The following is a 24661-nucleotide window of genomic DNA, read 5'->3' as shown; positions in this document are numbered from 1 at the left end:
ACACAAAACGTTACCCAACTCATTTTATAAAAGCTTGCGGCAGTTCTGTAAAATTTTACTTGCCCATACATTAGCTGCACAGAGCAGACTTTATTATTAGCCATTTCTTGTAGAGGATTCTCCAAACTGGTAAAAGGATAAAATGTTCCTATCTGAGTAGAGGCTTAAGTAACAGCTAAATTAAATCTTTGCATTAATAGTATTCATAAAAAGGCAGATGGGAGCAGAAAATGTTGCAATGAAGAATATGGAATGAGATGAGATCACAGCATCAGTCTGTCCTTTGTAGATCTGGACAATGATCACAGAGCCAGATTGGATTAGTGAAACCTATTTACCAGAAGTTCAGAGCAGTTGCATGAAGCTGAAAGGCAGTCAGGAGAGAGAGGTGGAAAATGCACCAGATTTACAGCTGCAGCGACGAAAATTTAGAAGTTTTCACCACCGTGATTTCATCCAAATGTGAGTACATCGGTACTATAATGCTGGGCGCGGTGTTGTCTTTTGGATGGAAGGAGGGTTTTATCCTTAGCGAAACCTTTGAAAGGAGCAGCTCATCTGTCTGTTCTGCTTGCGCCGCGCTGCGCTGCCAGCTCGGTGCTCGCTGCTTCTTTCTGGAGCTAATCCATGCAGGTGCTTCGACATTGTGGCTGTGTAAAATCCTCGCACAGGCAAAATTGGGAGAGATCTGGAGTCAGTGTTCGTGTACCTATGAGGTAATTGCTAAAGTGACAGCTTGCAACTGTGTGGCTATTCTGTGTGATAGAAAAGAAAATGAAGTTCTGTGAGCAGTTAGCAGCTCAGATGAACTGGGTGAACTGCATGAATGTGGAATTTAAGTCTGCTGGCTCAATAAGTGGAACATTTCCAAAGCCATGCCCTCGAAATGAATGCATGATTAACATTAATTGCTTGTAATGAAGAGTAAGAACCGGACAAAGCCTAGTCTGCATTTGATTGAACAAATTAGTTTAAACTCAATAGCTGCATATTTCAGCAACAAGAAAAAGAAAGCAGGTAAAAGCAGGGAAAACAAATTGTGGGGCCAGATCTGATCTTTACTTGCAAGCTGCAAGCCTGAGCTCTCAGCTGCTTAATTTCAGAATGTAAGTGGAAATGACAAAGTGAACCATCATTGTAATTGTTTTTGTTGCCTGAAATCCGGACTGTACATACAAACAGCCTCTTGCAGGCAAATCCAGAAACGGCATCTGCAAGAATTCAGCCATGCCTCCCTGCTCCTACTCCCTGCAGAAAAATCGTGTTTGCAGGGAGAGTCCCGCAACCCCACTGTTTTCATTGCTGCCATTGTATTCCTGTGCAAGTGGGTCACTCGCGTCTACCTCCGCAATTCACTCTTCTTTCAATGGCTATTCAAGTAATTGCATGTTTGCTGGTGCTGTGACTTCCCTTTCATGCCTTCCCTTTCTTCAGCCCATGTGAGCCATTTGCCACGTATGCTGGCAAATGACAGGCAGCGAGTGAGTCAGTCTGTGGATCGCACGCACTCTGAAAATAGGCAAATTTATTACCATTAAGTACATTAGTGCACGGTTCATCGTGCACCAGCCTGGTGCCAATAACAGCACAACAGTACTCACTTCTGGAAGAAATACATATAAACTGTACTCCTCACACTGGGCAGTAAAATACCAGAGACATGAAGGTGATTCTTTGTGTCACTAAACTTTTCTGCACTTGAGTTTAATTAAAGTGCTTTGCCTGTGAACAATGAATGATTGTAGTCCTCACACAGTACAAAACCAGCAGTAAAGGTGATTGCAGCAGCTTCAAAAGCAAGTTACAACACATTCACAGAAAAAGAAAAAAAAGAAAAAATAATAATTAAAAAAAAAAATTGTGCTTGTACAATTTTCACCCCATGCTTACCTTGTTTTAAAATATAAAACTACTCATGCAGGAGAAGGCAGTAGGGATCCTTGAGGATACCACCCCGTTCAAAACAGGCTGTGATCAGGCTGATGGCTGAGCACACTAACTGTGCACACAGATAACTCGCTTGTGATAGGTTTGTGAGCACCCTGTACCTCAGCAGGTTGCTAGCAGGGGACTTGGACAAGATTTATCACCTCCTTTGTTACTATCCTGCTATGGGCAGAGCTTGGCCAAAATTCTGTTTCTGTCTAATGGGGTCCTAATGCTCAGTACTTGTATCCTCACTGTGGTGTCTGAACTGGTGGTCTGGTTTTCAGTGGTGGCTGCAGGTGTTCAGCATTGCAGAAAATCAGACCACCCATCTGAAGTGGGGATTTCAGGTCTGGATCCATGAAAGTACCTGAACGGTGAGCTACCTAAAGCTGAGATCCCCACACCTGCGGGCTAGTGGCTGTAGGCACTAAGACTCCCGGTTTGCCTAGATTCCCCCACTAAAATTGCCAAAATGCCTGGATTCCTGTGACTGAGCACCTACACACTCTGGGGCTGGCGACTTCCCTATGTGTAAGGGAGAAATCATGGGATGCCACAAGTCATTGCTGGCATTGTCCTGCACGGCCAGGGGCACCTCTTAGACAAATGCAGGCTGTGTGGGAACAGTGATTCTGGTCCCATGGCCAGCTCGTCTTGTACCACAGTCCTGAAAGCTGCTCAGTTTTCCTTCACACCATCCAAGGAGAGGCTGTGGCATGGGCAGAAGTGCCCAGCACTGTGGAGGCCACCGCTGCTGTAGTAGGCCCAGGTCCTTCAGGACCACGCCTCATCGCCTTAAGGCAGGAACTCAGATTCGCAGCAGCAGTGAGAAGCCTTGGGCCAACTCCAGCTGCTTCCACATCTTCCAAAGTCTTCACGAACATTAACGCATAGCAAAGACGAGCAGTGCTGCTCCTGGATGCCAAAAACGTAAAGGCAAAGTCAGCTGGAGAGCGAGAGTCACCTGTGACTCCCTAACAAACCTTCCTGATGCTTCAAGGCCTTTGGACTATAGATGGAGCCTGAATGGGAAGCCTCCCTTCACATGCCTTGCCCACAGGGTCAGCATTTAGAATTAGAGTTAACCCTGGCTCCGAATTTTGCACATTTTGCAGGCTCCCTTCTGTAACCAGCTGCTAAATCCTGTAGCCATAACTCCCGTATCCTGCATACAGGGGAGGGTAATAATTCTAACATGCAAAGAGTAGGATACAATGAGAGCTGGGAGAATAACAGAGTTTTCCAGGTCTCAAGTCAAACTGGAACAAGAAGTGTTCAATCAATCTTCACTTTGTCCAAAAAAGACCACCCAAACCCAGTCACTTCTGTGTGAGTGCAATGACCAGTCAAAAGCTTGGCTGATGATCCTCATTTCTCATGTGTCCTGTGGCTAGCGTTTCTGTTTTGCCTATGATTTTGGTGTCTTCATGGGTTTAAGAAACCAAATGGAGAAAAACTTTAAGCAAAATGCCGCATCAACTTAAAGTACTGAATGGGTCATTTTGTGGCTGAAAAAAAAAAAAAAAAAAAAAAAAAAGGAACAGATGTAGTACAAATGTTGTTATTTGGACATAATGTGATAAAACTGAGATTTCTTCATGAAGTGATTTGAGCTTTTTGGAAAAAAAAAAATAAATCTGTATTTAAATAAAGTGATCAACCTCTCCAAAGTCAGTGTAGATACTAGTCATGGTTGAAGCTTGCTGGATGGAAGGAGAAGCTCAGTTTCTCCTAACACCGAAGAGCCCCTATCCCAAATATCATTAGACAGCAGGCCAGGACACAGCCTCCTGTAGGTAAAGGTCACATATTGATTCATCCTGGAAACCCATGGGAAAGTGCAGACACTTTGGGAAGGCTCTTGCCCTGTGCCCACAGATGTCTGCATTGTATAGCTAGAAAATGGTCTCTGTGGTGATGTTTAAAAAAATACTTTCTTTTGGGTTGTTTCAGCTAGAATCCCCCTTACACCCTCTTTTCCTCCCCTCCCCACCATGCCATTCTTTTGGAGGCATTTCAGAGATTTTGACCTAATCTCACTGGTGTAGCACAGCTACAGCACCATGAAGTAATGAGAAGTGGCTTTATAAGACTGAAAGAAGGTGAGGTTTTGTTGTGGTGGTGTTTTTTTTTCTTTTTTTTTTTTTTTCTTTTCCCCCCAAAATAGCAGTTATTATCCAACACCAGCTGTCTCCAGCCCTTATCTTTTCTATGTCCCCCAGCAGAGACTGCATGGGGGTTAAGAGAAGAGCTGACATGCACAAAGCCACCAGACAAGTGTCAAGCACCACGAGCCTCTTTGGAGGCTCTCTCCCAGCTCGTGCCCCCCTGCAGCAGGCCAGGAAACCTACCTGAGGTGAGGGTCGCTGCTGGCCTCCTAACACTTCACCCCAAACAGAGCAGTGCCCATTTCCACCCCAAACCAGCAAGATCCTCACCAGCATCTTCAATGGACTCCACCGTTGCGTGCTACTTGGGCATGTCTGCCTCCACCCCACCCTGACCGTTTTTCTGTTGTTCTTTTCACAGCATGTAGTCCTGCCCGGAGGAGAGCCAAAAGTACGCAGCACTTCCTAACCAAGAGTGTAAGAAAAATTTCTCTCCCTCTCTCTTTGTTTTGTTTGTTTGTTTTCATTCTACTTAACTAATCTTTCAAAATGCCATGGAGAAATGGGAAGCAGATCGTTCAGGGCAAAGAAGTTCAGCATCTCTGCATCTCTGATGCAGAGAATGAGAAAAAGGGAGTTCCTATACAGCTACAGATGATTTAGTCTGTATATACAGATTATTACAGAATTACTTTGAACCTCCTCAAAACAAAAAAAAAAAAAAAAAAAGGTCTTTGTGCAGAGCTATTCAAAATGAACATAGCTTATCAACACGGGTCATCTGAGGGATTCACAGACTTAACTCTTATCCATAAAGCACTAATAATAATGCCAGAGGGACAGGCAGGAAAGAAAAACAAGCAAATCACAGCAACACATACACACATAAACCAAGGAGCCAGTACCACATTGCACTGAGAATTTGGGAGGAAAACACCGAGCAATTGGCTGTAACCTCCAGTCAAAAAAATGACTCCAAGGGAGACACGGGAGGATGCTTGTCCCTTGGTCCTGGTGGCACAGGGTCAACCTGGCACCTAAACACCTCAGCAGCTTGCGTCTGTGTATGGTTTTCTCCTCTCTCTCCATTCCTACCATCCAGCACAGTGCTCGCCCCTGCTTTGGGCAGAAAAATGCCTAAACACAGCCCTGTGCTATGCAGTCTCAGTTTTCTTCTCTTCATTCCCTGCTTTCCCTTCACTGAATGGGTGACTTGTGTTCATTGCAGTTCTCCTCAATAGGTCTCTAAGTATTTTTGTCCCTGATTATATCTGCTGGGCATTATTATTAAATAAATAGTAATAACAGCATTAGTAAAAGATCTGAACACTCAGAAAATGTTTTCCAAGTTTAGACAGTTTGACACATCGGTTTCATTTGAGTTTTCTTGTCTTCAGAGCCAATTTTCCTTTCTTAAACCCAGTTAGCCTATTCATGGCCCCTTCCATCATCCTTTTATTGCAGTTCTGTCTTGTAGGCATGACAGCCCTGCTTTCTCTTGCGCATGTTAAAGTACAAGCTTTAAGACTCTTCTGTCAAAGTGTTTCTTCTCATTACAGACACAGGTAGTTCTCTAGCACTTTGCTGAAACATTTTGCTCTATGGTCTTTCCTCTTCCCATGCTCTATCCAACTTACCAGCCTGATCCCCATTTGTAGATACCCTCCTGTTCATAGCCCAGATTCCCTAATCTCCCCACAGCACCACGGGTCCCCCTGCTTACCACATGTACCCATGCACTGGGAAAAAACTTGCCATATTTGCTCCCATCCCCTCTCCTGGTTATTAAAGCAGATCACAGAACCCAAATACTTCATAGGATACTGAAGTGGACCCCAATAAGAGCCAGGAATAGTCCCGTGTTTTTGAGTAAAAAACACGTATGTGTGTATTTTCTCAGTTTGTAAAAATCTTATTTTCACCCAGTCACTCAGGCTGAGGTTTCGAAGTGACTCTTTGACCCAAATGAGGATGAAATTCAGTGTCCCAGTGTTGCTCAAAATAAGCTGTTTTTAGAAACTTTTTTTTTTTATTTGTTATGCTCTCACATATGTTGTCACATAATGTAAAAAGAGCATAAAAGCCCAAACAAAAAGTGAACTGTTGTAATAAGGCAGAATGCTTAGACAGGGTTTTTTTTGTTGTTTGTTTTGTGTTTTTTTTTTTTTGACAAAATAAATACTTTTCCAACCAAATACCCAGATTTCCTCTAATCAGAACTTTCTCATAAACCTATTCAGCTGGATAATTTTCAGCTAGCTCTCATCAAAATCTAGGGCAACCGTATGCCTGTTATGATGTCTAAAAACTCAGCAGAAAATTGTTTCTGCCATGTAGGGGGCCTCTAATATTTAATTTGGGTTGGGTCAGCTGTTGTACTCAGCACTACGTTCACAAAGGTCTAAGAAAACAAGAGAGGAAAGTCCCTATTTTGTTGCTGTATTTTGGTATGATTTTATTTTTCCTTTGGGGCTTTCCTGACCCCAATTAGAGATATCCTTTGACTGGCTCTTAGTCATGATGCACACAGCATCATATCAGCTGCAGGAGCACCAAGCCTAAGGAATGGTCTGCAGATCCAGATAAGCAAGGCTTGCAAACCAATGCAATTTGGACAGTCAGCTCTTTGACTTGTGCATTCCTCTTTTTCAGTGTGATGCAGCTGCTGATGTGCAACCATTTAAATAAATTGCACCTAGTGGAATGTAGATGCCTGTGAGGAAGTTGTGATGACCAATTTCTATACCCACACTAACGTAGCAGTATGATTATTTATTTTTCACTTTTACTTCTGCACCTGCAGTCAGTGCTGTAGAAATGCCTCAGCTAACTTGAGAGCTTCTGCTCTGGTGATTGCAGTGGATGCACAACTTTAATCCTAGAGGAGGGCTAAAATAGCAAGCAACGTGGACATCTGCCAGACTTTTTTCATGGCAGAAATACTCAAGCAGTGTAGCACTGAGTGAGTTAACATTCAGATGACTGACCTAAGGTAACTTCCATGACATTTGAGAATTCACCCCAAAAGCACAATCACGGCAGTAGAAGGGTGAAAGGGAGAAGCACCTTCTTTTGTAAAATTATTTCAGCAATATTGTTATTTGCAGTTCCTCTTGTCCTATTAAAAGTTCTTCTCAGTGACAATAAATCCTTTCTTTTGATTTCCATGCACTCCTATCCCCCAAGTATTGTGATTACAACTCTAAAAACACTCTTGATGACAGTACCTGAATACTTTGCAGAAAGCTGGCAAATCCCTCTGTGTATGCTAGTGCTGCCACATTAAAAATTAGATCAGCATTAGACCATCAAAAAAGAGCTTAACTCCAAAAACCTGACATTTCCTCTATAAACAATCACCTCATAGCCCAGCCTCTGAGCTTTGAAGTTTTACCCAAACCCAGATGTTTAATTGGCCCCTTCTGGGGGACTTTGGTTCCAGAAGTGCTGATGGGGTTGCTGGAGCAGCCTCCGCACTGTCCTACAACGCTCCTGTGTCCTCTGTGTCCCCTGTGTAACACCAGCAGGTGTGTAAGGCCTCAGTGCCCTCATGTGCATGTCCACATTAAAAAATAAAAATAATTAAAAAAAAAGACATTTTATTGAGCTCTGAATTCAGAGTCAGCATTCTGCAAACAGAATGAACCGAGCAAATGACATAGAGGTTTAAGTCAGTAATTATTTCAAGAGCAGTTTACTAATTCGGCAGAGTTTGGGTGACTCTGCCATTCACACAAGATTTAAATTTCCTAGTGCATTTAGAAAAGAAAAGTGACTTCTAGCTGATCCTTCTGCCTTACCCTAAGTACCCTAGAGAAATGTCAGCTCCACTTTAGATCAAAAGTGTGCTGCAGCAGGTTTAGTTTCCTGACCTAGATAAGTCTGTATGTATTACAGTAATGGGTGAGGTAGCCAAAGTCACAGTGAAGTCTCAAATTAGGAGTTAAGAAACTCCCAAAGTGTACTATAGCCAAATGCTGCGAACAGGCAAGTTCACTGAGGTGGTGCTGCTGTCCCTGACTGTAATGGCAAACGGCACTGAAAGTTGCTTGAAGGAGTTCTGGCACTCCTGATACGGCATGTCACAAGAGACCTTGAGAATGCAGATAACGTGCCTAAATAATTCCTGCTATTTACGGAGTTCAAACTAAGTATCATGCCTTGCAATGCACAGGCAGATTGTTAAGTTTCAAGTCACTTGTGGTTTACACTGATCAAACAAGCCACTTTCAGGACTAGAGACTGCTGCAGCCCGCATCCTACTTACCAAAAATGCTCTGTCCATGACCATGCAAAAGCAGCGACCTCAGGTGCCTGGCTAGGAGGGGGCTGCAGAAATTTTCAGCCACACACCAAACATGACAAAGTGTGAGCAAGAGCTAAATGATGGAGCAGCAAGAGGAGGCCTCCCACCACCAGCAGCCCCCTCATTCCTGAGTTTTGGGCAGGATGGCGTGGCCCAGCCCTGTCTGGCAGTGCCAGATTGCTGGTCAGGAGAGCCAGACCCCACCTGCTGCACGTGCCTGACTTCAAGGACACCAGCAGGCCCTTTGGCTTTACCTTAGCACGGGGCATGACCTTAAGTAGCTTATAGAGAAGGGACTGCGCTAGGCTGCCTGCCAAGATCCACCCAACTACAAGAAAACCCCTCTTAGGTCTCGGATTAGGGCTTGCTGGCCTCACCAGCCCTTGGCAGCAGCATTTCTGCCTGCTGTCAGTCTGTTCCTGCTCCTTGTCCTGCTGGTCATGAGTATCCAGACCAGACTCCTGAGGATACAAGCAATCTAAAAAAGTAAAAAGTGGCCATGTTTGGGCTTTTATTTTGTTCCTGTTCGGGGTAACATCTGTTTGCATGTGTTTTTAATCTGCATGAAGGTTCACAAACATAGAATATTGCACATTAACAGTACACTGAATTCAAATTTATTTCAAGAAAATGAACGATTTTATGAACGCAAGGGGATGTGCCTGAATGCTGTCTTGTTTTTACCTGGCGTGTTTGTTAGAAGGCAGACCAGTGGGTGGAAAGAGGCCTTTTCCATGTCAATAGCAGGTGAGACAGGAGAGGCCTGAAGAAATAGCATTTTTAATTCACGCTGCGTGCCCAAACTGACTGCCCAAAATATGATGCAATAAGAAATTAAAGCTAAGCTGACTCAGAGGGGTATCCTGAATCAGTATAAGACAACGAGGGCCACACTTCGTTCCCTTGAAACAAATGTAGGAAGCTGCAGCTCAGCACCTGGGTCCCCAAGGGAACACACCTCATTTTTCCTTGCAGTTGTGTTTTTCAAGCTCAGAGTCAGAAACCAAACAAGATGAATCCCACCCCAGTCCCCACCAAACATGATGACAGGAAAGCGGTAGCAGCACACTGCTCCCAGCCAAGGCTGCTCCATCAGGACTCTGACAGCAGACCCCCTGTTGGCGTGCAGAGGTGGCCCTGTCCCAGTCTGGCTCTAACAGGAGGTTTTTGCCTCTTCCCTGCAGGTGATAGCGGTGTCTGACTGTCAGCCCCACCACGGTAATCTCCACCAAATGTTCTACAGAGAAGAGGAGGTGCGGGGTTTGGGCCGCCTGCGGGCCGGGCAGCAGGGACCCTGCACCACCATGCACGGTAAGTCCTCAGAAATGGCTTCACCGCCTTCTCTGTCTCCACTGCTTCGGAACATTTTTAGGCGTTGCAGTCTTCCAGTCTGCAGTGAAGCAGACATTTTGTTATGTAGAGAAAGGGTACTTCCATGCTTAAAACACTCGGTGGAATTTATGAGATAAAGACCACATCATTGCAGAGCTCTGCTCCCTGCAAGAGCAACCTAATAAAGCAGCGCTTGCTTTATTCAAAGTCATAAACTCTCCCTTTCCAAGAGCTGACAGTATTGCAGCGATGATAGATTGCTTATAACTGAGCTTGCCTGACTCATCTTATTATGTAAGATCCCTGTTCAGTTGCTTAAAATTTGCCAAAACATAATCATTCGGGATGAAATTTTAGATTCTGGATGTCAGCCATGGGCCTGATTTTCTTGGTGTTTTTTTTTTTTTTTTCAACCCAAACTTGTTCATCATATTTGTGAGAACCCATGAAGGAGAAAAAAGAGTTTGCCAATGCAAAAAAAAAAAAAAAAAAAAAAAAAAAAAAAAAACAAGGAAATGCATAAACATAAACAGACTGGTCGTTCAGTTCCCTCAGTGCTGATGTGTTATGCTTGGAAGGAGGAAGCTGGAGCAGGGCCATGACGTTTGGCATGGGATGGCCTTTTAATCAAAAACACACCTTTTGCTCTCCCATGGAAAACCACCCAGATGCAGCCAAGCTAAAAGACTTTGAAAAATCCCATATGGCACATGTTTGGTAGAGACATAGGAAGTTTAGCTGTTAAAAGCTGCTAAATATGTAAAGCAGATCCTACCATGAACGAGCATGTTCTTCACACCACCCCTCTGCAACTGCACGGTGTGTAAGGCACCTGATCTGAGCACAGAGTGGGCAAGAGCAGGGCCTGGGAAACTGGGAAAGGGACAAACTGAGATTGGGACTGTGGGGAAAGATCTGAAACCAGGAAAGGAGCCAGGACATGGCTCAACAAAGAGCTGAGAGGTTGGAGGAGGGTTGGAGAAGGAATGGCTGGGACTGGCTGGGAGGCAGTGGGTGGCAGGGAGGGACTGGGGGAGAAAGAAGAGGCTTGTGGTGTCTGTTGTGGGGGGGAAGCAAAGGGGAAAAGAGACCAGGCAGGCACCAATGGGAGAAAGGATGCAGGCCAATTTCACCAGGAGCAGCTGTTCAGGACACCAGAGCTCCTCTAGGGCTACCTTAGCTTGTGTAGCATAATGAGGACATGTGTAGGATCCTGGCACAGAAAGTGCTCAGAGAATCACAGAATTACAGAATTTCTAGGTTGGAAGAGACCTCAAGATCATCGAGTCCAACCTCTAACCTAACACGAACAGTCCCCACTAAACCATATCCCTAAGCTCTACATCTAAACGTCTTTTGAAGACTTCCAGGGATGGTGACTCTACCACCTCCCTGGGCAGCCTGTTCCAATGCCTCACAACCCTTTCAGTAAAGAAGCTCTTCCTAACATCCAACCTAAAACTCCCCTGGCGCAACTTTAGCCCGTTCCCCCTCGTCCTGTCACCAGGCACGTGGGAGAACAGGCCAACCCCCATCTCTCTACAGCCTCCTTTAAGGTATCTGTAGAGAGAACGCAGTGGGACATCTCCAAGTTCCTGAAAAAGCTTCTTAAGCTCTGTCCATGTCTGCCAACAGGTTCCTCAGTGGTGCACATCTCCTAACACAGCTGATACATCCCCTGTTTTCTGGGTGCCCATTTCACAATTCAGACTCTGATACCCAGGAGCACTCATTTCTAGCTGCCACAAAAAGCAATACTTTGATGGCAAACCATGCTGGATTCTGCTTGATTCCTCTGAAAACTGCATCCCAGGAACCTGTAATCTTAAATTCATTACTCTTTGTTTCCCCAGTATAGGGAAAATCCAGGAGGCTATGAAGCTGTTGAATTTTTTTTTAATGTTTGAGCAGATGTTAACTGCAGTGATCAGCAATACAGAAAAGCACATAAAAATGAATAGTCTAGCCTTTAGAGGATTCACTAGTGGGAAAACTCGGTACCATCTACTGAATAATAAAAGCTGAGGATGAATAACTACTTTCTGAGTGAACACTCTCTATATGGTGCACTGAATGGGGCAAAACAATCTGTGGAAAAATGGTTTCTGGTCACAAATTAGAGCCTGAATCTCAATGGCAATATCTCTGGGGAATAAAATAACCATGGTCCAGTTCTGGTGCTTCATAACTTTTGATCACCTGACTACAAATTTAGCATTTTAAGGGGAGAAAAGCAGAAGTGTTTGCAAATATTTGTATGAAAATAAAAATAGCTCTTTGCTATGATCAAAGGATCACAGAACGGTTTGGGTTGGATGATGTGCTACAGCTTCTGGTTTCAGTACGCTTTGTACTAACAAATATCTACACAGAGAATGAGGTGCCATGAAAGAGTGCGGAAAGGTTTTTGCAGCTGTTTCTCAACAGCTGAGAGCCAGCCTAATGTGTTATAAAGTTATATATATATATATTTGTCCCAGGATGTACATCATCTGTTTGCATTAATCTCTACAAATGTGCCCTCTACATAAATTTCTACCCTCAAAAACAACCTTCAATGTCCTTACTGGGAATAGTTCTGGCTTTGGTGTTTTCCAGGCTTGCTTCATAGACAATTATTGTTCAGTATTAAGCAGACTTCAGATTTGATAAAGCACAAATTGAAATCTGGGTAATAGAACAAACAGTTAAATTTTCACAGTAAGCTAGAAATGTGCAAAGAGTACAGATGAGAGCATCAGCATGCCTATTGCTAGCATTAGAAATGCTGTACAAATATCAAGGCGTAAGGACAGTCTGTACTAGCATGGAGCAGGTCAGGGGTTAGGGCCAGAACAATAAACTCCTGACAGGCCTCAAAGCTGTGCTTGGCTTCACAGGGTGGATAGATTAAACATATATGTGTATAAATGTGTTTATTCTATAGGAAAGAAGTACTCAGCTTTGTGCAGGCACTCATCTTGGAAATATAGGGCAAAGTCAGAGTAAAAGGTGTGGAGCAACCCTTGTCCCATGCTTGGCCATCCATAGCACCTTCTGGAAGTGGCATTCACGCTGCACCCAGCCACCCCGGTCCTGACGAGCGCTTACCTAATTGAAGCCATGGGGACTTACTTTTGCTTAAATATTTTGCAAAAGTTGACCAGAGCATTTTCTATATCTAATAAGAGGGGGATGCTGAATGGAAGAATCAGACAATATAAGAGCAAACAAACAAATAGACAATATATATATATATTGTTTATGTGTATTGTTTGTAATATTTATATAGATTATATATTGTAACTAACTATATATGTTATCTATAATGGGAATATTAGCTGAAGCACTGGTGCCTGGAGCCACTTTCCCAATACTGTTAGTAACCTAACACACAAGATGAGAGAAAGTAATTGAATTAAACTTTGACGTGAGGGATACAGTTAGGTACCTAATGGAATTACTGGCGGGGGAGAGCAGCAGGAGAGAAGCTAGTTAAGATATTTATCTCGGTCAGCTATTGCCCCCAGAAGGACAAGACATTTCTGACTGTTAACTCACGCTGGAGACAGTGCTATAAGCAGCATCTCTGCTATTTCTGAGGTTTCCAGTCATTATTTATATTTCCTTGGTAACAGCAGTTGTGAATCATATTGTATCTTCTATCTTGGTGAGTCCTGGTGTTTCTGTATGTCTGTGCTCTTTCCTTACTTGAATACCACTTTTAAAAAAGAGCAGGCACCTAAAAATGGCCAGGAATGAAAAGAAACAGGGGAGAAAAAAAGAAAAAAAAGGGGGGGAGAGAGAGAGATCCACATCATTCCCACAGCCAAATGGGAGGATTTGGCTCCGTGAGAAAAAAAATCTGGAATCCCTTCTTCATTTCTTTCCTTGGCACAACAAGCAGGAATGTCAGTGAGCATTTACATGGGGAGAAGGCCTTGGCTGAGCACTCGCCTGTAATTGCAAGCTAACCTCCAGGCTGGAGGACAGCAGAGGGAGGTCCCACTCAGCCAGAGGCAGACAGAAAGGTTAAAATCCCTCCCTGTGGTGGGGTGGATGTCACACACATCGCTGTCCGAGTAAGAATAATGCCTTGGGTCAACCCAGAAGGGAGAATGACTCCCTACTCCCAGACAGGACAAACCTGGTGGGGAGATCAAGGGTACACAAAAACTGTGTTAGAAGAAGGGTGCTTTTAATATAAGCTGTGCCAGTGGGATAACTACTGATAATGCCCTGTTTCTTATACTTTGCAGTGGGAATAACTGAACGAGAGTCATCCAAGTCCTGCAATCACCAGTCAGATAGAAAATCTTTGGTAAGTGAATACAGCAAGACCAACTGCCACTGCCTGATGCATATTAAAACCTGGTACCTGTTAACATGTCCCACACTAACAGAGTGGCAGCCTGTGGCAGCACTTGTAGGGCTTCTTTAAGGCTTTGAGACAGGCTTGATGCCAGGGGCTACCCAGCTGGGAGCAGGGGCTGGCACAGGAGAGATGCCCCTCCTGAACCGAGGACGCGCTGTGTGATGGAGGCAAGCCGGCACCTGCATGGTCAGCCCTGGCAGGACTTGGGAGGAATTAGCCTCTTGCTCCTCAGGAAACCTCATCAACTGGGAAAAGATGTGTTTCAAAGATGGAACAAGTGTCAAATAATTCTCACACTCCAAAACGTAATGCTGAAAAGTTGATCAGATCAATCACAAAGGTCAATACAGAGTCAACAGGAAATCATCATACAAAACCTGAAAATTTGTCATCATACAAAACCTGAAAATTTGTCATCATACAAAATCTGAAAATTAGTTCAGTAGTAGGGACAAAATGTTTTGGTTCAGAATGATTCAGCTTTGCTAAAATATTTTCGTCCTCTTTTTCTTACAAACACAATTTTCAAACACAGTTTTTAAATTTTCAAAACATTCTAGAAAAACTAGATTTTTAAGCAGAAAATAGTCCTTTGTAAAGTTTCTGACCAACACTAGACTAAGCTACAGAAACTTTATGGTTTCAAATGCTCTTTGTATGGCTACAATATACCAGCTAGCTGTTAGCTGGCCTACGCTCAAGGAAAATGACCAATATTTAAGGATGGTCAGAATTAACAGCATTAATTTTATTAATGTGATGAAACTGATTACACCTACCACCAGTTAACCTGGTTAAATTTCAAAGAATATTTGCAAAAATAATTTCAAACAGCTTAAAGTCTTGGGATTCTTACAGAACACACCTAAAAGTATCCAGTTCAGGGGAAACACTTATAAAGGCTCAAGAAATTGTGATGGTTGGGAAAGCAGCCATAGACATGAACTGAACAAAAGAAGCCAGGCATAAAAACTAAGGAATAAAAAGGTCTGCTAACCTTCCACATTTTTGGGGAGGTGTAAGTCCTGCTCATACAGCCGCTGTGCTGAAACCAGAGACCATTCACGTGAGTAAAATGGTTGTGTGGGCAAGGATACAGCAGTCAGGTCCTTAACCTGCTTTTTCTTGCTAAGAGACTTACAGCATGCATTCATTTTCCTTAAAAAAATAATTAAAAATAAAAGCCTCTTTCCTCAGACTAACTCAGGTTCCCACTCAGCAGTGCTGTTACTTTTCCCCCAGCAGCCCCCGTCATCGCTAGCCATCCCCATCGCAGCGAAGCCGGCGGCTCTTACAGGCTCCCCCATGGATGACCACCCGCTCGCAGACGAGTGAGTCCCATCCCCATCCCCAACCCCATCCCCATCCCCATCCCCATCCCCATCCCCGTCTCCCGGTGAAGCCATGCGTGGGCACTGCCCAGTGGGGAGGGAACGGGTGACATCCCCCAGCCAGGCACCGCTTCACCAGGACCACAAGGAATTCCTCAGCCACAGATCTCTGAATCACAGCTGTAAAACCTCCTCAAAGAAAACCTGCTTCTTCCCAAAGAGAGGGAGACATTGGCTGCAGAACACATTGATGACACTGTTAACCATGGCTGTTGTACAGCCACCCTGGTGTCAGCTACAGTTCTGTCACTAGAAAAAAAAAATACATCTAAATCCAAAATTTAACTATTTCCCCCTATGTAGTCTATAATATTGGTCCTAAGGCAGTTCAGAAAATGTAAAGTTGCCATTTTGCCTCTGGAGTGTAATTAAGGAACAGTTTGACCATGGTATAAATGCATCTCATCAGCAGATGGTTAACCCAGAAATGGATCTGGGTGGCATTTGAGCTCATCGTCACAGCGTCATGGGGACACCCATACCTTTGGGAACGGGCAGCCCATGGGTTTCAGTGGCTGGTCATCATAGAGACGGAAAGAGGGCCCCAGAGATGAGTGCTTTATTCCAGCCCTCCTGTGCTTTATTTGCCAGCCACAGGCAGCGCTTGAGGAAGATGGCAGAGTACGACCTTACCCTGCCACCAGGAGCAGAAGCATCTCTACCACTGACAGGAGGAAACCTGTGTGGGACACCCAGCCTGCTGAGGAAGATGTGGATGAAGCACAAGAAGAAGTCGGAGTACCTGGGGGCAACAAACAGTGCCTTTGAGGCAGACTGACAAGCCTTGGCATCTCTCAGAAAGACAAAAGTTCCTTTAGCCAGGACAAGGTGCTCTAGGATTGATAAGGGAACAGACACAGCACAGCTCCCCCAGGAAAATTATATCCTTTTCATTACTTGATGCCATTGCCTCAGAAAGGTAGGAGAAAGGCTAACTAAGGTAAAAGTGGTGAGTGCGATGCAGTGTGCTAGCCTTTCCTTGTTGCAATACACTAGAACCCCAAGTATCCCACTAGATGTACGTCTTGACTCGATGCTGACACTTCTGCTGACCTATTGTACATGTCCTGTCTGAATCAGCTCAGACTCACAACAGGAGAAGCCTGCTAAGATGTTTGTGTGTTCCTGCAAGGTTACAATTCTGTTTTTGTTACAGAGTGCCATTGAGAGCCAGGGGTTTGCTCGTTGTGTACCACTGCTTGCCCTCTTCCTCTTCTCATATCCTTTCTTCTGAGAAAGGAGACAAAAACTGCATCTTACTACTTGCTTGGTTAAATGACGTATGCTACACATCTTTTTTTCTTCAGTTTTGATGTTTCAAGACAGGAGTAAAAGATGCAAAAAAAATTAAAGAAAAGATGAGTCAGAACGGAGCAAGTTTGCAAATACAGATTTACCAAACTTTGCCACATGGCAAGTCACTGGTGCTTTAAAGTCCCCTGCCAGTTCAAACAATGAGCTTCTGAATAACCTCAAGAAACACTTTCTTCCATTGAACCTGCTTATTAAGTCAGTAACTTGCGTTCTACCTGTGTGGTACAGAATATTTTCCTAAATGTGCAAAATGCTAGTAGAAAAGAAAATACATAAATGATGCAAGTAGACAACTAAATGTGAGATATTTGCATATACCAGATCTTTGCTTATGAGCTGGTGGATTCAATGGAATCCCCTACCCCCATTTTATTTTTTCAAACTTAGAAATTGCCGATCATGGTCCCTTGGCTTTCCTCAAAAAAAAAAAAAAAAAAAAAAAAATTAATACAAAAAATGTCACCAGAATTACAGACAACATTATATTAGTCAGGAACAATACTTGTCTCACATAAGTGCTACCCTGGTCATTGCACAAGACTTTGGTTTGCTGAAATACACAATTTTAAATATAAAATTGGAGAAACTATGGCTCCTGCAGCTCATAGCAGTGATGATTTCTGTGATCTAACTGCCAGTGCTCCAAAGCATAAATGAATGGGTGGCCACCGATGCACCACAGGTATGAATGGTATGACTGCAGCCAGCAGTGTAACTGCAGTTATATCTCCTTCCCTTCCTACCACAACTACCCAGGTAATTTCTGCACTTGTGGCATCTGCTGACTTCATCCACTGCTTGTGTTAAGATATCTTCAACTTGGGCTTTGAAAAAACGTATTCCCAGTTTCTTTTCCAGTGAAGGACTGAGAGAGCCTTGGATTACAGCCTACAGAGGTGCAGGCTTGGGCGGCGATCCACAGCCAAAGGCCACCAAATCAGAGCTACCAAGGCGCAGCCCAGGCAGGAGGGAAAGGCTGCAAAAGCAACCAGCTCCATTGGCTTTGGGGTGAGCAGGATGGAGAGGTACACAGGAAAGGTTCACAGCCTGACAACCTGAGAAACCAAGGTCTGTGCAATGTGAAACCTTTCAGCTGGAGCCTGACCCCACTGCCCACATGCAATAGTCTGGACAGTGTAACCCTGCCAACATCAGGTCCTACGTGGCTGAAGCCATCCCCATTTTTTTCCTGAAATATGTTTTACAAATATCACAAACAGCACTATCCCCTCCCCTGCCCCCAGCCCTGCCACTGGCCTTGGCCTTGCTGGCACATGCTATTTTTATGTGAATAGGTAAACCTAGTGCATTCAGTGGGACTATTCGCTTGTACAGCAGCACATACGTTCAAGGAGTAGGGAGAACACTAATAACTAGGCTTATTCCCTAAGCAAAGCAAAAATAAAAAGCAGAAAAACAGAGGGAAATGAACATTTGCTTCATTTGGGGTAATTAACACTGAGCACTTGTAGCTTATGTGGCCTGGAGAGTTCAGTCCAGGGCAGCAAGAGTTTTGTCTGTTGAGAGCTGTACCTTAGTATTTCATTTTGTTAATTAATAGCTTTAAGCAGTATGAGGATGGAGAAGAGACGGTTAATGTTTCTACATAAAATTTGCTGTGTCTTGAAATGTGTATTTATGGTTTCCTTATTTATTTAATTTATAATTTGTGTCTGAGAAGGATTTGCAAGATGCATAATTAATTCCTCTGTATCCCAGGAACCACTGAAGATTTCTTGTATTGTAGTAGATACCTATTTTATTGATTCAAATAAAATACGTCCTGTTCATACAAAAAATAAAAGAAACACGTAGCATGTGGTAAGATATGGATCTTTGTGACTTAAAAGCTTTTTGGAAGGCTTTTGTGAGAAATAAAGGCAGGTTTTGTCATACTGAAGAACATGCATATCTGATGGCAAAAATCCAAGGTTTGTTCCCCCACAGGAAGAGCCCGTAATTACGTGTTTGTGAATGGTCCCAGTACTGCACTAGTGGAAAACCCATCCATTTTTATTAGATACTCAGAGAAAAGCCCTGGCACAGCCAGGCATTAGACATCACACATATGTTTACTCATCTGACCAGAAGAGCACTATGGACAATGACGTCTAATCTCCTTGTGGCCCTGGGAGGTGAGCAGTGTCGCCTCCCTTCCACCCATCACATAAGAGCACCAAGACAGAGACTCCTCAAGGGTAATTAAGGCCCTAGGAAAAAATAAAACCGAGTACTTTCTATTTTCAGTCCTACCAGTTGGCAGCAAAATCACTCAGCTTACCTCAGACCTTCATGGCCTTCAGAAAGCGTAGGCTGAACCACGGAAGGCACAACACAAGGCCCAACACGAGGTGGGTGGCACAGGGACACTGGAACTGGAGGAGCTGACTGAGGACTGTGAGGGGAAAGACCTAGAGAAACAGCAAGGAAAGAAAACACATGGTGTTGGCATCCTTCACCAACCTGGACTTTGCAAACCCTGTCCCTCAGAGAAGGACTTGTCCCCTCAGCTCTCGTGAGAAGGCACAACTCTTCTGGTGCTCTGGTTATGGACAGTCTACGTTCAAAACAACCAAGGCAGGAGTGCACCCTTGGTGGGTACCCACACCACGGGGCTCTGCACAACGTTTTTGCAGGCAGTGGGAGAACAGCCTGGCCTCTGCTAGGAATTCCACCACGAATGCCTGACCTTCAGCCGTCCCCTAAAAACAGCAGCGTGGCTCAGGCTCAGGATGTGGACGTGCAGTATCATTTCCAGATGAGCATGTGCAGAAAACAATGTTGGGTCAGCTCCAGCCCAGCACCAGAAGAATGTGAAATGGTGATCACGACGTACGTGAACTGTGCCATTTCACACAGAGCTCACAGCATCGCTGCTGGCACTGCCTGGCACATGCACCTTGTCACACTTTGTAACATCTATGGGAAGATGCATTTTTCAGACACGTTTCTTGTCATTTTACGGTTTTGTGGTTCCCCAGCACTACAGAGAGACTAACTGGGGCACGGACATGACTGAAATAGGTTGCGTGAGGATAGCTCACCATGTTTAGCATCACACTTGCAGTAATTTGTATTTCATTTCCAAAAATAGTTCTTAATTTCTTCTCATCACTTCAAAAACATCTTTGTGACAGAGCAACTCCTTAAAATATCCATCATTTATTTGCATGCCACTCTATTTAAATAAACTGTAGTGAATTTAAAGTTAGACTACTATATAGAATAATTCCTACTGATGCATGAAAAAATCTCAGATATGCTTTGCCTGCCTTTCTTCCCCTTTTGCACTCAGGTCCTGCAGCAAAGAGATTTGCTCAATGGGCTGCTCACAGACATCTCTGTTTTGGGGAATAACATACACTTTTTACAGATATCATTTATAATGCAAATGTCAGCATTTGCATGACAAATTTCACATCTCTGAGTTACCCAGCCAGAAAAGATACAATATCACGACTCATATACATAAACAAAAGTGGAACAAGTCGGATTTCTCAGATGAAATCCCTACTCAGAAAGCTGTAAGCAAACTCCACAAACGATACAGATGCCAAATAGCCATGCGTACCCTATGAGAGATTTAAAAATTTCAACATGAACTCTGTAGAGTTAGTGTGTAAGTGAGTGGTTCGACTCTATATGGTGTTAAAAACATTTTCTTTTTTTTTTAAGTGGCAGAACTATAATTTCAATTAAGGGGCACATAGATCAATAAATTAAAGTGCTCAGGAAGAAAAAAAGAGATTAATATTTAATAAAGTTAGATGAAGGAGAAAAAAAAAAGACCTAGCAGCCGAGTTCAAAGAAGAACAAATCAGCTTGAAAATGATGGACATGTGAAGGATGTCCCTCCTCTCAGTGATCAGGTTGGATTCACCACAAATACAGTTATCATTTTTAGCAGCCTCATAAACAAGCCCAATGCAAAGGCAGGTGAACAGGCACAGACACCCCGGCGGTCAGGCCCTGTGCCCGCAGCATCACCTGCCTCGCAGTTTACTCCACTTTATTTTAAACGAACGTTTTCCTACTTGCACAGTCACGTTTTGCATAGCATCAGAATAGCCAGAAGGCAGCTCATGGTCGGTTTGCCCACCGCTCCCTTTTTGGGGGAAGAATGCACGCTGGACCGTAAAGCAGAAGAGACATGCAAAAGGCCCCGCGGCATGCCCAGTCCTTCCCCTGTGCACCTGAGAGGGCAATTCTGGGTGATGCCAGCCCTCGGCATGGTCATGCCTGCTTGGGCACAGCTGTGCCGAGAGCTGACACTGCAAAACCCAGCGCTGCTGCTGCTGCTGCTGCCGCCGCCACACCAAGGAGAGCAAGGTGGAGGTCAGGAAGCAACGCCGCCGCCGTCAAAGCAGTTGTCCCAGCAACGAGGACTGAGAAACAAAACAAAATTATGAAGCTTCTGCTTCATAAGTTACCAGGCACTTCAGCCAGGAAGTTGTGCTAATCCTAGTGAGGCTGTATTCAGCTGTTGGATGGCACAGACAGTCCTGCAAGGGATTTTTTGGACTAAAGAAAACTTTTCCTGTGAAAAATGCAACTGCTTTATAGCTCCATTCCAGAGCCTTCATAACATTGGATATCTGACATCTGTTCTTGTGAAGTAGGAGGCAAGTAGATTTTCCAACAGATTTGAAGCAAGTTGGCAAAAGATTTGTCTATAGCAAACCCTTAAAAATTGGGTTAAACAGCACTCTGACTCTTTCAATGCCTGTTATTTTAACTGAGACAGTGACACCAAAAACCAAAGCTTAGCTAATCGTTTTTAATTGTTTACATCATAAATAGAAACATACAGAAATATCAAGCTGTTTAGTTGACTACAGCATGTGTGAGGTGCGAGAGATGATAAAAAAATAAAATAAAAAGAACAAGAAATAAGCCTCTAATCATTCTCCTCCCTGGATAGACCCTTTGAAAGAGAAACTGAAATGGTCCCCAGGACTGGATAAACAACCAGAGGAGCTATTTGGAAAAGTTTCCCAGCCTCTCAGTAATAGTGCACTGAGGTGGTCGTGTCTCTGGTGAGGCCCTCACCAGGCATCTGGTCTCAAAGCAGGAGGCAGAGATGCATGGAGGCCCTGTGGTACCTCAGGTGGTGCCTTTTTACTCCTGCCTGCCCCCAAAGGACACGAGACAAGCTCCTGCGGTGTGGCAGAGGAGTCACCCAAGCTGCACCTTGCAAAGCAGCTACAGTCTGGTTGCCACCGCTCTGGCACCTGCATCACCCTATATCCACCTTGCCGGCTTGAAACCTCCTTGCCTTGATAAAGTCAGAGGTCCAAATCACACCCAAATAACAGGGCTGAAGCCTTCAGTGCTGACTACTAATAAAAGAGAAAAGGGAGGTTCAGAAATCTGTGTGTAAACATTTACACACCGTTCCCCCTGGCCTGCTGCCTGCTGATTCAATACCTTCATGGGCAGGGCTGAGCGGTGCCATCCTGGACACAGCAGGCACTTGGCTGCCAGCAGGGCTGGGACAGTGCTGCTGGGACTTTCCATGAAGTCAGGTATTCTTGGAAATACCTCGAGATGACTCGGACACATCCTTCTTCCAGTGTCTGACAGGCAAAAGAGCCAAACCCTGTGCTCTGCGATCTCCTTTTTGATGCACTAGAATAAAGTATTTAACTGAAGTTTGGGGTGAAACTGGAGGTAAGTGAGGGTGTGGTGGCACTTTTCTGGCTGCTCCCAGCTCATTTCAGCCCATCAGAACAGGAACTGACCTTTTTCCACTTGTATCAAGCCTAAATAGGGGGTTTAACATCACTGTCCAGCTTCTGTGTGGTAAAAAGGTTTTGGGGAAAGACGGGGCACTGGCACTGCTCAACAGGCAGACCCACAACAAGCATTTTGGAGCCACAGCACAGAGGTGCTGTCACTTCAGCATGCCGCTGATCTTGTGCAGTTACTCTGGAGATCCGAACTGAATATTATCCTTTTTTTCCCATCCTCTCATAGTCATACCTTGCACCCTTATAGTGATTATTTTTTTTTTCTCCTTCTTAACTCCTGTAAATTTGTGACTGCTCAAGCAGGGCCAGCTCCAGGCACCTCTGCAGCACGTGCCTTCCACACAGGCATCCATGGTCTCAAGCAGCAGAGTTAGCACCAGGACCGAGCCTCAAGACCTAACAACTCACCTGTGTGTTATTTACAGTGCTGGATCTCAGCCCTGCCCTGAGGATAACTCCAGTTTTCCCCTTGGCTCTGGCACTGGCCATGTCCCAGCCTCCCCAAAAGCATGACACTGAGCAGCCCAGACCCCATTTCCCACTTTTCCCCAGCCTGTGGCACAAAAGCGCTGGAACAAGCAGCACATTTTACACGTCCCCCGACGCAATTAGCCACACGCTGTCAGCGGCGGGGCCGCATTGTCAGCCCCAGCTGGATGCAGCTAAGCTGATTTGTCCGGGCTGGCAAAACTCCTCTTTTACAGGCCACGGTCTGAGGACGAGCCGATGAGGGCCCGCCGTGGCCCTGCCTGCCCCAGCCTGGCAGACGTGGACCCAGGAGGGCTGTGCTGCTTTCTCATGATGGAGCAGGAGTAGGTGGGCACCGGAGGAGACCCCGTGCTGGAGGTCTCCTTCTCGGCCAAGGCAGGAAAACTTCCGTGCCAGCACCGTGGGCCAGTATTTGCAAACTGCACGCCACACAAACACAGGCGTAAGCACTGCTCGGTGCTGGCCAGGCGAAAATGCCTGCGCTGTTGTAAGCATCGGAAAGGGCACAGAGGGAGCGACAACTCGGCACCCACGGGGCGCTCCGTGCCCAGCCCGTGCGCCTTCTCTGAAGGGCGCCGTCAGGAGCGAGGTGGCATTAGCAACAAAAAGGGGGGAGAGAAGAAAAAGCTTTTTCCCCTTCCCGCCAAAAATTATGCGGCAGCAGGTCCGCGGAGTGTCTGCCAGATGACCTGCTTGTCACACTCCTAATTGCTTCCCATCTGGTGTCTGGAGTACACAAAGCCTGGCCGTTTGCCAGCGCAGGGCGAGGCACAAACTGGCCTACTTCTGGTGCTGCGGGCCCTCCAGACACCGCCGAGGCTCGCTCCCTTCCCTTTCCGTATGGCTCGGGAGAAGATGGCATTCACTTGTAAATCACGGGCCTCGGATGCACCCGGCTGCCCTGCCGCTGCTTTATATCTGTGTAGGAGTATGGTCCTTCTGCAACCAGCTTTCTGGGTTTTGGTTGGGTTTTCTGTTTTCTTTCTTTTATATATATATTTTTTTATTTTTATTTCTTATTTTTATTTAATGCGTACTGCTGTACCCGCAGAAAACTGAGCAAGCAGTCCTTGCCCTGTGGGACAGACGACTGGAAAGCAGTGCACACAACACGTAGTACAGAGTGATGTAGAGCTATGCTGGCTGTGCAACCACCAAACATCACTTTTACCAGCAGAGCAGCTAAGATTGAGCGATAGTAAGCAAGGATGCTAATGCTGAATAAGAAGCATTCGCCCACCCTGAAAGACAGAAGCGCCTGTTCCCCTCAGACTTTGGCACAGGACAGTGACAGACCAGCATCACTGCCAGCCGACACACAGCCCGTGCCCATCGTGCTTGTGCTAAGGCCAATAACATCCATCTTCTCAGTAGTCAGAGGCTACAAAGCCACAGAAAAGCAGGAATCGGGTAAACAATCCTGGGGACTCTCTAAAAATAAATTCACATAGAAGAAACCTGAATCTCTGTAAAAGGTAGTAGCAGGAAGAGAAAGTTCATTTTGTAATAGCAGTAGCATTGCTGGGGGCATGCAGTCTAACAGCAGGCAACACTAGAGGAGTACTCTGGCTTCTGCACCTCACAGAAAAAAAAAAAAAAAAAAAAAAAAAAAAACAGCAATGAAGCAAAAGAGAAAATGAAATTCAACGACCCAACCAATCCGGGCTGATGCTGCAGAATGGCATATT

General features: G+C 44.9%; 1 protein-coding gene across 2 annotated transcripts; it reads left to right on the top strand.

Annotated features, from left to right (window-relative positions):
- The first annotated feature begins 271 nt into the window (after positions 1 to 271).
- On the top strand, positions 272 to 17154 carry VXN (vexin). 2 transcript variants are annotated; one of them, XM_021272325.4, is made up of 6 exons: positions 272 to 462; positions 4459 to 4514; positions 9528 to 9654; positions 13914 to 13975; positions 15272 to 15360; positions 16012 to 17154. In XM_021272325.4, the coding sequence occupies exons 1-6, from the start codon at positions 396 to 398 to the stop codon at positions 16196 to 16198; spliced, it is 588 nt and encodes a 195-aa protein (XP_021128000.2). In that variant the 5' UTR covers positions 272 to 395; the 3' UTR covers positions 16199 to 17154. The 2 variants fall into 2 exon arrangements, with proteins under 2 accessions (XP_021128000.2, XP_012954774.2); XM_013099320.5 differs by having other exon boundaries at positions 273 to 462; positions 15275 to 15360; positions 16012 to 16328.
- Positions 17155 to 24661: the final 7507 nt, after the last annotated feature.

The sequence above is a fragment of the Anas platyrhynchos genome, chromosome 2 (genome assembly GCF_047663525.1).
Source record: "Anas platyrhynchos isolate ZD024472 breed Pekin duck chromosome 2, IASCAAS_PekinDuck_T2T, whole genome shotgun sequence".
In the NCBI taxonomy this organism is placed as follows: domain Eukaryota; kingdom Metazoa; phylum Chordata; class Aves; order Anseriformes; family Anatidae; genus Anas; species Anas platyrhynchos.
This window is presented reverse-complemented; position numbering and strand designations above follow the sequence as displayed.